General features: G+C 46.9%; 1 protein-coding gene across 1 annotated transcript in view; it reads left to right on the top strand.

The window, feature by feature from the left end:
* Positions 1–15,473, top strand: part of LOC138247039 (extracellular calcium-sensing receptor-like) — a 246,037-nt gene extending 230,564 nt beyond the window's left edge. Inside the window, exon 5 of the mRNA XM_069201789.1 lies at positions 14,548–15,473. Coding sequence (XP_069057890.1) covers positions 14,548–15,473 — 926 coding nt within the window. The remainder of the gene's footprint in view (positions 1–14,547) is intronic.
* The last annotated feature ends 247 nt before the right edge of the window (positions 15,474–15,720 follow it).

Below are 15,720 nucleotides of genomic sequence, written 5' to 3'. Positions count from 1 at the left end.
GGCTTACGTTTATAAGTTGAAATAATAAAGTTGATTGCCCACTTCTGTTTTGGAAACAGCACATTTAGCTGCAAAGATAGCTGCCCTCGTTCAAGTCTGGAGTTTACAAAGATTTTGTATCTTTCTGTTTTCTCTTTATAATAAATCCTTAGCAGCTACTTTAGGAAGCATGCGAGAAAGTAAGATTTCAGCAAGGGATGCATGGGAAACACATGTTGCTATTACATACAATATTGATTTTACTGCAAACAATATTGTTTTTATGCCAGGATGTGTTTTTCGGAACGAAGCCATAAACAAGGATTTAATTATGAGGAAAGTAGATATAAAGAAGTGGCAGGATATAAGGATTATAGTCTTATTTATAGGTTTGCAGACTGGCCTTGTGAGAGATGCCCACCTGCCTGGAGAGAATCTCTTTTCTGGTGATGCAGCAGATGAACTGTCAGCAAACAGGAATGCTAAGGAGGGTGCCATGTTTTTGACCTATTCAACATTCTATTTTCGTTTTCAGAGACAAAGTGGGTTGCGTGGGCAGTGTCATTGTCCCGATTCTTCTGCATCTATCTGCCCCATTTGACACTATGAATGATTCCATTATGCTGAAAGTTCTTTGGGCCGCAGGTGTTTTAACAAGTGCACTACCTCAACTTTCATGGTTCTTTTTTTTGTAGGAGGCTCAACGGGGGCGAGGGAGCAGGGTGGCCAGGCACAGTACCAGGGTGCCAGGAGGGAGTTCGGGGCCCCTACAAGCAAGGCCCAAGAGATGAGGGTTGGTTGGGAGTAATTTCCTGACACAGCTCTTGGAGTCAATAGCCAGACTGTATTTAGGTATGGCTGCCCCATTCTAGAGTGGGGATGGTGTTACCCATTCGGGGGACCAGCCAGGATTGTCCCCTTTCTCCAACTTTATTCACCTTATTTATAAAATCCCTGGCTCAATATATACAATGAAACGGCAGCATTCATCTCTCTTTCTTGGGCGTGGCAAAAATGTAAGTATTCATGGATGATGTGGCCCTACATTTATGCCCAGATAGATCAAATATAGTGACAGCTTTACAAGCTATTCAGAGCCTGCCCTGCCCCTGTCTGCCTCCACCCCCCGGAATCTGGAATAAATGGCTAGAATGGGCTCAGATTAAGATCAACATTGAGAGTTTCTCAAAGTACTTTGAATATGGTTTTGCATTGTTGCGGGGGGGGGGGTTAATGTTTATTGAATGAGGATGATGTTTTTAATGCCTGGATGCTCTATTATACCCCAGAAAGGCTAAGTAGAATGTTTCATACTGTCACATGGAGGTGTCCTACATGTAAAGGTGTGGGAGATTGGGGGCATAGATTTATGACCTGTAAAGACATTTCCAGGTTTTGGCTGCAGATCTTTGAACACTCTCACTCAAGCTTGGCTATGTAGTCAACCCCACACCTAATACCATTCTATTCAGCCTCACCCTTTCCTCACAGGCTGAGGAACAGAGCACCTAATTTATTTTCATTTCTATTCTGGTAGCTCGGTCTTTTATTACTAGCCACTGGAAGTCTCCATCCTGGGGTCAGCTGTTAAACCAGTAGAGGCAGTGATTTGCATTGTTACCTGTTTTCACCTAGTTGTAAAGGTAATAAAGGAGCCCACTTCATCACTTCACAGGCACTTTATACTGACAGGCTATCGGCTGTCAATGTTTTTTCTTGACACGGTCAGTTTTTAACTCAGGGCCGTTTTTACAGCATTAAGCATTACGCTATACATTTTGGTCGGCACTATCACTTTATTTGCATTGTTACTTTATATTGTTCACCAATTGGGGGTATGCGCACTTTCAGGGCATAGTCTGCATTTATCTGTGGGCCCTCAGATTGCTGAAAAATGTAGCATTGATTGTACTGTCACTTTATTTGGTTATATAGGGCCTCATTACAACCCTGGCGGTTGGTGTTAAAGCGGCGGTAATACCGCCAACAGGCCTGCGAAAAAAAGAAAAATGGGATCACGACCATGGTGGAGCCCGCCAACATAGACTGCCACTTTACCACTCCGACTGCCACGGCGGTAGAAACAAACACCGCGGCGGTCACCGCCAACAGACAGGCGGTGGTCAAAGTACCGCCCAATGTATTACAAGACGGGCTGAACCAACGCTATCAAAAGCACGGTGGAAACAGTACACAGAAGGGAAAACACTCACCTCTCAACACCCAACTCGGAACCAGGACGCCATGGAGCCCGAGTTACACGTCCTGCCTATGTTGGTGTATCTTCTCATCTACCAGGAGTACAAACGGCGGCGGCGACGACCACGGTGAGTACTGCACCTACAACACAGGGGAGGGGGGAAAAGAGAGTAACACACACACACGCAACACGCAATAACCCCACTCCCACCCTCACCCAAAAACAACATACACACAAATACATGCAGCAACATTACATATGCACCTCCACCCCCTGGAAGAACACAAGGACAAAAGGAAATGATTGTAACCAGTGTAAGCATGACAAATCAGATAGTCAAAATTCAGTAAATAAAAATATGTACACCAACTACACAAGTCCGGATAGTGTACCAATCATTGTCCGTGGACCACTGGGCCCAAAATGCATGGGCGAAGCCCACACTAGATACCCGACTGGAAATGGAGAGAACACTGCTGGGGCATCAGATCGAAAATATACAGGCACCTCAGCCAGATGAACGCACAACGCCAGTGCTCCACGAGGGGGCTCCATGCCCATTGCTGTATCCTGGGGATTGCAAAGACACAGGGGCATATTTATACTCCGTTTGCGCCGAAATTGCGTCGTTTTTTTCGACGCAAATTCGACGCAAAACTAAGTCCATATTTATACTTTGGCGTTAGACGCGTCTAGCGCCACAGTTCATGGAGTTAGCGTCATTTTTTGGCGTGAACACCTTCCTTGCGTTAATGAGAGGCAAGGTAGGCGTTCCCGTCTAAAAAAATGACTCCCAGGCATGTGCGTGGTATTTATACTCCCGGGCAAAAATCACGCCCGGGAGTGGGCGGGGCAAAAAACCCCGCATTTGCGTCTGAATTTAACGCCTTGGTCAGGGCAGGCGTTAAGGGACCTGTGGGCTCAGAATGAGCCCAGAGGTGCCCTCCCCTGCCCCCAGGGACACCCCCTGCCACCCTTGCCCACCCCAGGAGGACACCCAAGGATGGAGGGACCCACCCCAGGGACATTAAGGTAAGTTCAGGTAAGTGTTTTTTATTTTTTTTTGTGGCATAGGGGGGCCTGATTTGTGCCCCCCTACATGCCACTATGCCCAATGACCATGCCCAGGGGATAGAAGTCCCCTGGGCATGGCCATTGGGCAAGGGGGCATGACTCCTGTCTTTGCTAAGACAGGAGTCATGTTAATGGGGGATGGGCGTCGTAAAAAAATGGCGCAAATCAGGTTAAGGCGATTTTTTGGACTCAACCTGACTTGCCCCATTTTGAGAAGGCCATACGCCATTTTCCCCTACGCCGGCGCTGCCTGGTGTACGTGTTTTTTTTTCACGCACACCAGGCAGCGCCGGCCGGCTAACGCCGGCTAACGCCATTCTATAAATACGGCGCCCGCATGGCGCTTCAGAATGGCGTTAGACGGCGCAAATTTTTTTGACGCTAAACTGCGTTAGCGCAGTTTAGCGTCAAAAAGTATAAATATGGCCCACAATCTCTCAAGTCTCTCCAGTGGGTGTTTTGCCCACTGCATTATCCTGGGGAGTGCAAAGCCACAGTCTCTCAAGTCTCTCCAGTGGGTGGTTTGCCCACTGCATTATCCTGAGGAGTCTCTCAAGGTTCTCCAGTGGGTGGTCTGCCCACTGTATTATCCTGAGGAGTGCAAAGCCACAGTCTCTCAAGTCTTTCCAGTGGGTGGTTTGCCCACTCCATTATCCTGGGGAGTGCAAAGCCACAGTCTAAGTATCTCCAGTGGGTGGTTTGCCCACTGCTATATCCTGGGGAGTCTCTCAAGTCTCTCCAGTGGGTGGTTTGCCCACTGCATTATCCTGGGGAGTCTCTCAAGTGTCTCCAGTGGTTGGTTTGCCCACTGTATTACCCTCAGGAGTGCAAAGCCACAGTCTCTCAAGTCTCTCCAGTGGGTGGTTTGCCCACTGCATTATCCTGGGGAGTCTCTCAAGTGTCTCCAGTGGGTGGTCTGCCCACTGTATTATCCTGAGGAGTGCAAACCCACAGTCTCTCAAGTCTTTCCAGTGGGTGGTTTCCCACTGCATTATCCTGGGGAGTGCAAAGCCACAGTCTAAGTATCTCCAGTGGGTAGTTTGCCCACTGCTATATCCTGGGGAGTCTCTCAAGTCTCTCCAGTGGGTGGTTTGCCCACTGCATTATCCTGGGGAGTCTCTCAAGTGTCTCCAGTGGTTGGTTTGCCCACTGTATTACCCTGAGGAGTGCAAAGCCACAGTCTCTCAAGTCTCTCGAGTGGGTGGTTTGCCCACTGTATTATCCTGGGGAGTGCAAAGCCACAGTCTCTCAAGTCTCTCCAGTGGGTGATTTGCCCACTGCTGTATCCTGGGGAATGCAAACCCACAGTCTCTCAAGTGGATGTCATTCTCCACTGGTTCTGGAGGGGGCCTAGTGCCCGAAGTACTTCATCCTGCCAAGGACTGAGGTAGAGGATGTATCTCTCCACTGGTTCTGGAGGGGGCCTTGTGTCCAGAGTGCTTCATCCTGCCAAGGACTGAGGTAGTGGATGTATCTCTCCACTGGTTCTGGAGGGGGCCTTGTGCCCAGAGTGCTTCATCCTGCCAAGGACTGAGGTAGTGGATGTCATTCTCCACTGGTTCTGGAGGGGGCCTTGTGCCCAGAGTGCTTCATCCTGCCAAGGACTGAGGTAGTCGATGTATCTCTCCACTGGTTCTGAAGGGGGCCTTGTGCCCAGAGTGCTCCATGTGCAGTGTGGCCGGTACAATTCCCTCACCTGGGTGTGCGTGCCACGAGATTGGCTAGGTACTGGTAGCATGATATGCCATGGAGGCAGTGACATACCCCACACTGCTGCGGCTTCGCCTTCCACCTGCAGGTGCAAACAGTGATGGAAGTCATGCCTCATGGAAGCTGCCCAGGGTCCAGGAACTCTCCTCCAGCCTCAGACGACTGACCACTGGGGATGGTAGCCATGTCAGCGGTGGTGCCACTGTCCGAGTACGTCGCAGGGCTGGTGGCTGTGTTTGCGGTGGTGTCTGTGGTGGTGGTGCTTGCGGCGGTGTCCGTGGTGGTGCTGGCAGCCGTGCATGGGTCAGCACCTGCTGAGGGACACAGAATGACGTCTCCTGCAGCCTCAGATGGCTGCCCACTGGAGAAGAGGCTGGGGACTGTCGCTGAGGCTGTAGATATGCAGGTGGCGGTGCAGGTGGCAGTGCAGGTGGCAGGGCATCTAGCGGTGTTCGCCGCCGTGCAGGTTGGTGTGGTCGTGGACAGAAGGTGTGACACTGGTCCCTCAGTCGGTGCCACCATGCCCTCTCCTGACCTGCTCTTCTACTTTTGGACCTTCCCCACCTTTGATGGTGCCGCAGTTGTCTTGCCACTATCCCCTTTTGTTTTTGCTGAGCCCTTGGTGGCTGGTAGTTTCGGCTTCTCCCTCTGGGATGTGGGCACCTTTTTCACCTTGGCAGGTGGTGGAATGTCCTTGCCCTCACTACATGGCACACTGGCAGCCCTGATGGGTGGCGCACTTGATGACCCCCCAGTTGCTGGCACCACTGTGCCTGGGGATTTGGTGGCTGAGGTACTGGTCTGGGACCTGGAAAGCCTGGCCCTAGGGGAAGGATGGGGGGGGAGGTGAAGGGAAGAGGTCAATGTTAGCCAGGGAAATCTTCTTAGACACACTGGGATGGTAAGATGGAGGGGGTTTGGAAGTGGAGGAAGAGGTAGTGGTTGTAGGAGGTGTACGTCTGCTGAATTTGGGTGAAGGTGCATGGGCCGGAGGCTGTTGTGAGGTGAATGGCTTTTGGGTGGGTGTGTGCCTGCGTTTGTGTACTTTGCGAGGAGGGCTCACAGACACACTGGGAGAGGACACAAAGGATGTGTGAATGGTAGTGGGGGTGGTGATTGCACGTAAGCGGTGTGTGGTGATGGGCGTGCTGGTGATGGAGGTAGTGGCTGAGGATGTAGTGCATGCAGGTGTGAGTGGAGACGAGACAGGGAGAGAGGAGGAGGACGTGGAGGAGGGGGACACAGTGGAGGCTGTGGATGTTGCTGTGTCTGCATGGGGATGGTGCTTGTGTGAGTGCCTGTGGGATGTGTGGTGAATATGTGTGCCTGAGCCACTCTTGTGTGTTGATGTGTGTGCATGCTGGTCTGATGGTGTGCTTGGGATAGGCTGAGGTAAGGGGATTGGGTCTGGGTGGAGGAAGTTGGAGGAGGAAGGCTGGACACAGGGACAATGGCTGCCATCAGTGCTGAGGCCAGAGCCTGAAATGGTCTCTGTTAGGCCGCCTGCCCAGAATGAATGCTCTCCAGGTATGCCTTTGTATGCTGCACTACCTGGCTTTGCGACGCCAGGTGCCTTTTCTGCAGGAGGCTGGGCCAGATGGTGGTCTTGTGGCAGCTGTGGAGCCTGTGGACAGTGAAGAAGAGGAGGCAGAAGAAGAGGATATCGACAACTGAAACAACATCATCATGCAATACTTCCAGTGAGACACAGGTAAGAAGATGTCACTGCTTCCCACAGCTCATACTATTGTTGGAGTTAGCATAAGCCTGTCATTTTCACTCAGTGTATGGACACTGACTTGTCACTTTGACCTTCCATTTCACAGATCTGGGTCCCACTTTGTGCCCTCTGCTATGTTTACTCTTGGCCTACAGCTGTTTAACATTGGTATGTGCACAAGTAAATTGACATTGCTATATTTAAGAGATGTTTCAATTACACATGAGTGAAAGCACAGACAGACTCCAGATTGTTTTGTGATTGAAGTGTGTTTATTCCTGTGCAAATAAGTGGAGGGGGTTGTAAAATGGGCTGGGGTGATGGTGGAGGTATGTCCATGGCAGAGTCAAGTCTATTTGTTTCACAGGTGCATTGTCCAAAGGGGCATAGGAAGTGGAGTAATGGCAGTTTAAGGAAGGACAAGGTGACATAGTGGGACAGAAGGGTGACATTCAGGGGGGTCTTATTTCCTGGTGGGGGTCTGGGCAATGTTCTCTGTCTTGTTCCTGGATCTCAGGGAGCGTTTGTGGGATGGTTCTCCATCTGCAGGGGGTGGGGTGCTGGTGTCCTGTTGTTCCTGTGGCGGTGCCTCCTGTCCACTAGTGCCGGCGGAGGTGGAGAGCTGTTCATCGTCCAGGCTAGCGTCAGGGGCCCGTTGGTGTGCCACTGTGTCCCTCCTGGTGTTGAGAAGGTCTGCCAGCACTGGTGACCAGGGTAGTGTTGATGGACTTCAAGTCCTCCCTGATCCCCAGGTAGTGTTCCTCCTGCAGCTGCTGGGTCTCCTGAAACTTGGCCAGTACCATGCCCATGGTCTCCTGGAAATGGTAGTAAGCTTCCATGATGTTGGAGAGTGCCTCGTGGAGAGTTGGCTCCCTGGGCCTGTCCTCCCCCTGTCGCACAGCAGTCCTCCCAGCTTCCCTGTTATCCTGTGTCTCTGTCCCCTGAACCGTGTGCCCACTGCCACTGCCCCCAGGTCCCTGATAGTCCTGTGTTAGTGGGGTTGCCTGGGTTCCCTGTAGTGGTGGACACACTGCTTATTGACGTGTCCTGGGGACAGAGGAATGGGCCACCTGGGTGGGCCCTGTGCTGGTATTTCCTGAGGGGGGAGGCTCTGTGGTAGTTTGTGACTGTGTCAGGGGAACCAACTGTCCCGAGGTCCCTGATGGGCCGGGCTGCTCATCTTGATCCAGGCTTGCAGAGCTGCTGTCATCACTGTGGGTCTCTTCTGGGGGGGACTGGATATGTCTGGCACCTCCTGTCCTGTGACGTTCGGTATGGGTCCTGTTGGGGTGTAAATGCATAGTTATTGTATCTGTGTGTGCCATCTTGTGCAATGGGTGAGTGACCCTCTACTCCTGTGCTTGCATTATTGGCTTTGTCCTTGTGTGATTGGTGATTTTGGGGTATGAGTGAGTCTCTGTACTGGACATGTTTGGTGATGGGTGTCCATGCGTTGGTGTTACATGCAGGGCTCAGTTTTGGGATGTGTGGGTTGTGTTAGTGGGGTATCTGTGGGTTGTTGGGGTGATGGGTGTGAGGGTAAGTGTGGGGGTATGTGATGGCATGCTGGTGGGGTGTTGGGGATAAAGTAGTAAAGATATGTCTTACCAGAGTCCAGTCCTCCTGCTACTCCTGCGAGGCCCTCAGGATGCATAATTGCCAGGACATGCTCCTCCCATGTTGTTAGTTGTGGGGGAGGAGGTGGGGGTCCACCGCCAGTCCTCTGTACAGCAATCTGGTGTCTGGATACCATGGAACGTACCTTCCCCCGTAGGTCGTTCCACCTCTTCCTGATGTCATCCCGTGTTCTTGGATGCTGTCCCACTGCATTAACCCTCTGCGCCATAGCTCCATCTTCCTTGCAATGGATGTCTGCTGAACCTGTGATCCGAATAGCTGTGGCTCTACCCGGATGATTTCCTCCACCATGACCCTGAGCTCCTCCTCAGAGAACCTGGGGTGTCTTTGAGGTGCCATGATGTGGTGTGGGTGATGTGTGAGGTGGTGTCTGTTGTGATGTGTGAGGGGATGTGTTGTTGTGTGTTGTTTGATGTGAGTGGATGTTGTGTAAGTGGTGGTGTTGTGTGTCTGTGGATGCTGCTGTTGTTTTAGGCAGTCTCTCTCTCTGGCCTTCTTTTAAAATTTTGGTAGTAAGGGCTTGTGGGCGAAGTGGAATTGTGCTTTATATTGGATTGGGTGTATGTGTATCAGGTGTGTGTATTTCGAATTGTCCAATGTGGTTGTGTTTTGTAAATGTGTGTATTTTGAGCGCGGCGGTGTGTACCACCAATGGAATACCGCGGTTGAAAGACCGCCGCGTTGAGCTGTGGGTCGTTATACTGTGGGCGTATTCCTGTTGGCATGATCGTGTCGGTTTTGGTATCACCAGTTTATCACTGACCTTTGGTGTGGCGGACTTGTGTGGGTGTCTGTATTGTGGCGGATTCGGAGCTGTGGTTCGTAATACCTGTAGCGGATTTCCGCAGCAGCAGCGGTATGTTGGCGGTCTTCTGCACGGCGGAAAGCGGGATTTACCGCCAGGGTTGTAATGAGGGCCATAATCTGTAAGAGGGGGCCCGTGTGGCACATGTTACTTTATGATGTCAAAATGGCTGAGATTGCTATTGCACTGTCACTTTATTGGGCAATGAAAGGTTTGTTGTACTGTGTATTTATAAATCAATTTACTAACTGACGGTCAGAAGGTGAAATTCCTGAAAACATTATTGTACTGTCACTTTATTGGCTGATTAGTGATTTGTTGCACTGTGTATTTCTATACCAGTTTGATATTCATGATATTTATGGCATGATATTGTGGAGGTGATGAATGTTGAGAGAATTGTTCCATACTGTATTCCAAGCAATAATAAAAACAATAATTACAAATAAATGTGCACTACCTTGATGCTCAACAAGCTTTTTGTTTGGGATTTTATAGACTGTTCACAGTCCCATTAACTAATTTATGCTTTAAGTAAACTCTTTTGTAATCTCACATAGTTATTTCCTGTCAACTAGTGTCCTCAATGTCCATGATGCACCTCTGGTTTCTCTCATTTTGTCTCTGAGTTCCTATTTGTACTCCAATAATTTTGAGATCTCCCCTAATATGAACAACTTTGTTCTTTGTCTGAGACAGGTAGCCACTGACTCAACTTCACCATAAAAAAACTCAAGGTATGATTATTGCTGGTAAATTTAACCTATAGGTCTCACTTGTCTGGACCTGGAAAATTGCATTCTGTCCAACACCTGTTAAAGTATTCAAGCTCATGGTAAGCTGGACAATTACTTATCAATTTAACTTTGATCGCTGTAGGTTTGTCTAGTTGTTGGATCTAAAACATGTGTAAATATTACATATATTGCTACCTAATAATAATAATAATAAAAATGATATTGTTCAATATTTCAAACCATTACATTATCAAAGAAATAGAACACTCAAAATGAAAACAAAACTGTCAGTCAAATCTCATTAATTTCATAGAAAGCTTGAACAGTGACGCTAATTGAGATAATCAAGAGGTTAATCAGTTAAAAGGGCGGCTTTTGTGTCTTAGCCTGAGTATTCAACTTATTCTGTGACGTTTTTATGAAGTTAGTTAGGCAGTAAGCCAACTGCATGTCTGCACTGTAAAACATTTGTTTACTGCAGAAACATGCACTCCGTTACCCAGACGGTGGAAGGCTTGAAACAGAAGGCTGGGAACAGGTACTACCTTGTTTTACTATTATAGCAGTGGCGGCTGGTGACTTTTAAAAGTGGTGAGGCATGATCCTTGGCTCGAAATCCAAAGAGCTTTTTCTTTAAGGGTTTGATCACACTTTCTTGCACTAAGTGTACTATCTCACTCTGACTCACTCATTCTCACTTGGTCTCAGTAGTTCACACAGTCACACTCATCCTACTCTGGCCCACTCTGTCTCACTCAGTCTCACTCATTCTCACTCATTCTGAATTAGTCTTACTGTGACTCAGTCTCACACATAGTAACACTGAGTTACACACAATCTCATTCTCCCTTACTCACTCACATTCATTCTCACACATACTGGTCCTTCTTGTCATTCATTCTCACTCACTGTGACTCATTCCTTCACTGATTCTCTCTCACATTAAACTCACATACATAGTCACACAGACATGATCACAGTGCTGGGATTTCACCAACTCTGAAAAGTATCTCTGATGTCTGACGCAGGCACATTCATGCACCTGTGTCAGCAATCAAACAATGTAACTAGCTGCCTCAGTTTGTTGCTGGACCCAAAAAGGGTCTGCATTTTATTTTTATTATATCTAGAGTGAATAATCCATCCATCATCCTCCCTTTGACTCACCCATCTATCCACTCTTTCACTCAGCCATCCACCTTTACACCCATCCATCCACCCCTCGTCCCATCCATCCATCCTTCTTTCATCCATCCATCCATCCATCCATTCATACATCCCTCCATTTACCCTTTCACTCACTCATTCATCTAGCTATCTATTTATCCACCCATCAATTCACCCTTTGACTCATCTATTCATCCAGACTACCATATACCTTTCCTTTCACTCGTACAGCCATTGTTTTAATCATCCATCCTTAAATACATCCTTTGACATATCCATCCTTTCACTCATCCACCCATACTTACACTCCATCCATCCATCTATTTACCCTTCCATTCATCCAACCATCCATCCTTTCACCCACTCTACCATCCATCTACCCTCTCATCAGACTTCAACCCATCCTTTCATCCATCCATCTATCCTTCCATCCACCATCCCTTTCACTCATTCACCCTCCCTGCCTTTCACTCTTCGATTCTTACTTCCATCCTTTCACTCATTCATCCATGTAGCTATCCATCCACCCTTTCATCCATGCATCCTTCCTTTCACTCACTCACCCTTCCAAGTTAATTATGAGCCTTTGTCTGCAGAGCTGCAGACAGAAGAGGCCCATCAAGAACCCCATCCCACTGTAGCTGCTAAAGGTGGACGGAGTTGACAATGCCTCTGATGCAGACAGAAACTTAACTGTGCGCTTACCGCTTAGTATGTTAGTGCATTTGTTGTCCACAGGCAGTTACTTCCCTCTCTTGGGCCTCTACATTTGAGATAAGGATAAGGAGCACTCTGTCATGCTCAGCTCCATAATGGTTTTTTTTCAAAATGAAACCAAATACAGTACTAAACATGTGTTACACTACTGCCAGGAGAGCAGTCCCCTGCACCACTCCTATAGCCTGCGTCTCTGTGCAATCAACATATTTTTGCCTCTCACTCCCTCCTTGTCCTCATCGGCCTACCCCACCTCCAGCCACTGAAGTGAATGGAGCTTTCCTAACTCCTGGTTTTGCATCCCCAAAAGGAACTAGATCTATTGCATTGTAAATCAGCCTTCCCTCTCTGACGATGTCACTGCTGTAGCTTGTGTCTGTAGGTCGAGGAAAACCTCATCCAGCTGGCACTTGTGCAGTAGGACATCTGAAGAGTTCACTAGAGTTCATTCAGAAGATTCAGTACACTTTCCCCGAGCAGTGATTTGCTTTCAGCTTCTCTGTCTTTTATCCCCTGTTCTTGTCTCTCTACGAGGAAGGGTGGCAGGGCAACACCCCTTTTGCTCATGAACCCCAGTCTCTCCTGCATTATAGATTAAATTCAGCAATGATAACCCTAATCAGGTGCTATCTGGACAATGGCAAAGACCCATACTAAGATCTCCAGAAATACTCCTTGAGGAAGCGACTAGTCATTCAAAATATGCAGGCTAAGCAACACTTTACATTTCACAAGTTCTATTTGGGTAGTCTTCTTTAGGTGATGATGCACTAGCTGCAGGGTTAAGAAAAGTGTTTTCTTTAAGGCTATATTCATTATTCCAGAATGTATTTAGGGATAGCTGACAATTTTTCTTGAAAGGAAGCTAACGTCAATCAAGCTTTACTTTACTTGGGACACGAAAATGAAAATGCAGTAGAACCTCCTCCGTTTTCTCTTGTGGGATGGAATAATCTTTTGTAAGTGATATTCAACATTTGAGCATCTTTTAGAACATTAGGAAAGGCTTTAAAACTAGACTCCTCACCAGCACTCTGCGTTGTATTAATCTAGTGGAGGTATACTCTGGTGCGGTTGTTCACCCAACTATGAGAAACCCCATACGGGTGGTCGAGCACTTTATAAAAACCTACCATAAATTAGCATTGAAAGAGCCCTGTTATCCAAAGTTTTGCTTCCATCAGTTTTTTTTAATACAATTCAGTGGCTATCAATACATTACTTCATTCCAGCCCTAACTGTATTCAACTTTAAAAAAAGGGTGATGTTAAATAGGACAAGCTGCTTGATACGGAGACAGAAAAAGTCTCAACTTGGCTTTTTAAGGGATGAGCCGGTTGACAGAGAAAGCTTAGTTCAAAGCTTTGAGAAAATGTGATGATCAACAGTCTTAAAGGGTGTGCTCGAATCCAACTAAACCATTAATTTACTGCTGCATACCAGCTTAGAGCTTCTTGCCAGAATCAAGGTGGGGTATTGTGGTGTTAAAGGCTGGTGCATCACCTGACTGGAGAAGTAACACCTTTTCACCTCAGGCTTGGGTGATGGTGGCAGACTATGACTTTTTCAGTTGTTTTTTGTGTAAAGCAAGATTGGTTATAGGAGGGAAAGTAGTTAGCTGGAGCGGTGGGAATATAGCTGATGTTAATTTGGAATGTGGATGTCATATACACTATACTTTCTGGGGATAATTTGTTGCTCAACATCAAAATAAGAAGAAAGAAAAAGTCTGCATGGTCTCTAAATAGCTAGGGAGGAACTTGGTGACCTTCAATAGCAGTGAATATTGAGGGGCTCATTATCATTTTTTCTGATGCTACAGCGGCACAGAATAGTACCCCACCCCGTGACGTATTTACAAATAGAAGCAATGGAACCATTGTGCCAGTTTGTAAACCCTTGTGCCACATTATACCTGTGCCAGGTATAATGTATGCAAGGGAGTCACTCCCCCACAAGAAAGTCCTTAGGAATGGCAGAGTCAAATCCACAAGATTTAACTGCTTAATTCTAGCGTCATTTCTGAACGCCTACTCCAGGCAGGCGATAAAGTGACTCTCTGCTATGGGCCTCCCCATGCTTTGCTGGACTAGCATCAACATTTTTGGCAGTAGTCAAGCAAAGCGTCTCAACTGTGTCAGAAATTCTAATGGTGCTGTGCTAACGAGCTCCACGGTGCACTGTATTGTAAAGACAGCACTACCATGGTGTCGTTAGGGGGACACAGTGCATCACAAGCAAACTGGCACATCGTGAGCAATGCACCAGTTCGTAGTAAATGAGGACCTAAGTATTTGAGAAAAAGAGCTATATTATCTCCAAAAGATCAATTCATACAAGTAGTAAAGACAAACCTGCTGATCAAATGACATAGCATATCTTGGATGACTAAATGCGTCTAAAGGTTGGTCATTCAAGATGGAATTAATGTTAAGATATTTCTGTTATAGGAGCACATTGAATAAGGAAATATTTTTTTCTCTGTATGTGAGAACTACCATACGCATATAGGCATACCTGGTAAAGAACACAACTGCTTGGATATTGATTTTAGGACAGAGGGAAAGCTATCAACATCTCTTTAGTATGCCATTTTTAACAACGGTGAGATATTGTTAGGGACAAGAATATGCACTTAAATTTTGTCATTCCTACTTGTACCACAGTACTTAGAAGTCAAAACTAGGAAATCGAAAGACAGCATTTTGTGCTCTAAACTTTGACCTTGTTCTTATCTAATTAACTTGGCTTCACAAAAGTTTCATCCATTGGTTAAACCATGTTTCCATTTTTATTGCAGATTCTGTAGAGTGCATACAATGTCCAGATGACTACTGGCCCAATATGAGCCAAAACCAATGTTTAGAGAGGGATATCGAATTTCTTTCATATCAAGAACCCCTGGGTCACATGTTGACCGCCACAGCTCTACTTCTTGCTCTGGTACCGACCACCATCCTAGCTGTCTTTATCAAGTTCCGACACACACCCATGGTCAAAGCCAATAACCGAGAGCTCAGCTACCTCCTGCTCATAGCACTCATACTCTGTGTGCTTTGTTCATTGATATTTATTGGTCACCCCAGAACCCTAACATGTGTAATCAGGCAGGTGTCCTTCGGAATTGTGTTTGCATTTGGAATCTCCTGTGTACTTGCAAAAACCATCATGGTAGTGCTGGCATTCCGTGCAACCAAGCCCAACGACTACTTCAATAAATGGATTGGACCACATCTATCTAGGTCCATTGTTGGAGGTTGCACTCTTATTCAGATGATTGTCTGCAGCTTCTGGCTCACTACCGCACCACCTTTCTTGGAGAAGAACACTAAGTCCAAGAGAGCAGTGATCCTCATGGAATGCAACCTAGGATCAACCACTGCTTATTGGTGCATGCTTGGATTCATGGGCCTGCTGGCTATTGTCAGCTTCATTGTTGCATTCCTATCCAGAAAGCTGCCTGACAACTTCAATGAGGCCAAGTTTATCACCTTCAGCATGCTGGTCTTTGCCAGTGTGTGGCTGACCTTCATTCCAGCATACCTCAGTACCCATGGGAAATACATGGTTGCTGTTGAAACCTTTGCCATTTTAGCTTCTAGTGCTGGGCTAGTGTCCTGCATTTTCATTCCAAAATTGTACATAATTCTAATCCATCCTGAAAGAAACACTAGGAATTATTTAATGGGGAAGAAAGACTACAGCCACAAAAAAAAGAAATTTTAGTAGAAATATCAAAGTTCTAGGAATCCACAGTAGGGGATTTATGAAATAGTTTTGATTTATGGATTTAAAAAATATATATAGCACAACCAGGCCATGGATGTGTGCAGGTCCTTTACATATAACCAATATCCTAAAAAATTGATACATTAACATAAGGAAGGGGAGATATTTGACATTGCATCTATTGCTAACTGAACCAAGGATTGAACCAGGATTAGTCAGTGAATTGTTATTGATATCTATTGTT

This window comes from Pleurodeles waltl, chromosome 7, assembly GCF_031143425.1.
Source record: "Pleurodeles waltl isolate 20211129_DDA chromosome 7, aPleWal1.hap1.20221129, whole genome shotgun sequence".
In the NCBI taxonomy this organism is placed as follows: domain Eukaryota; kingdom Metazoa; phylum Chordata; class Amphibia; order Caudata; family Salamandridae; genus Pleurodeles; species Pleurodeles waltl.
Note: the sequence above shows the minus strand (reverse complement) of the source record. Positions and strands in the feature narration are given on the sequence as shown.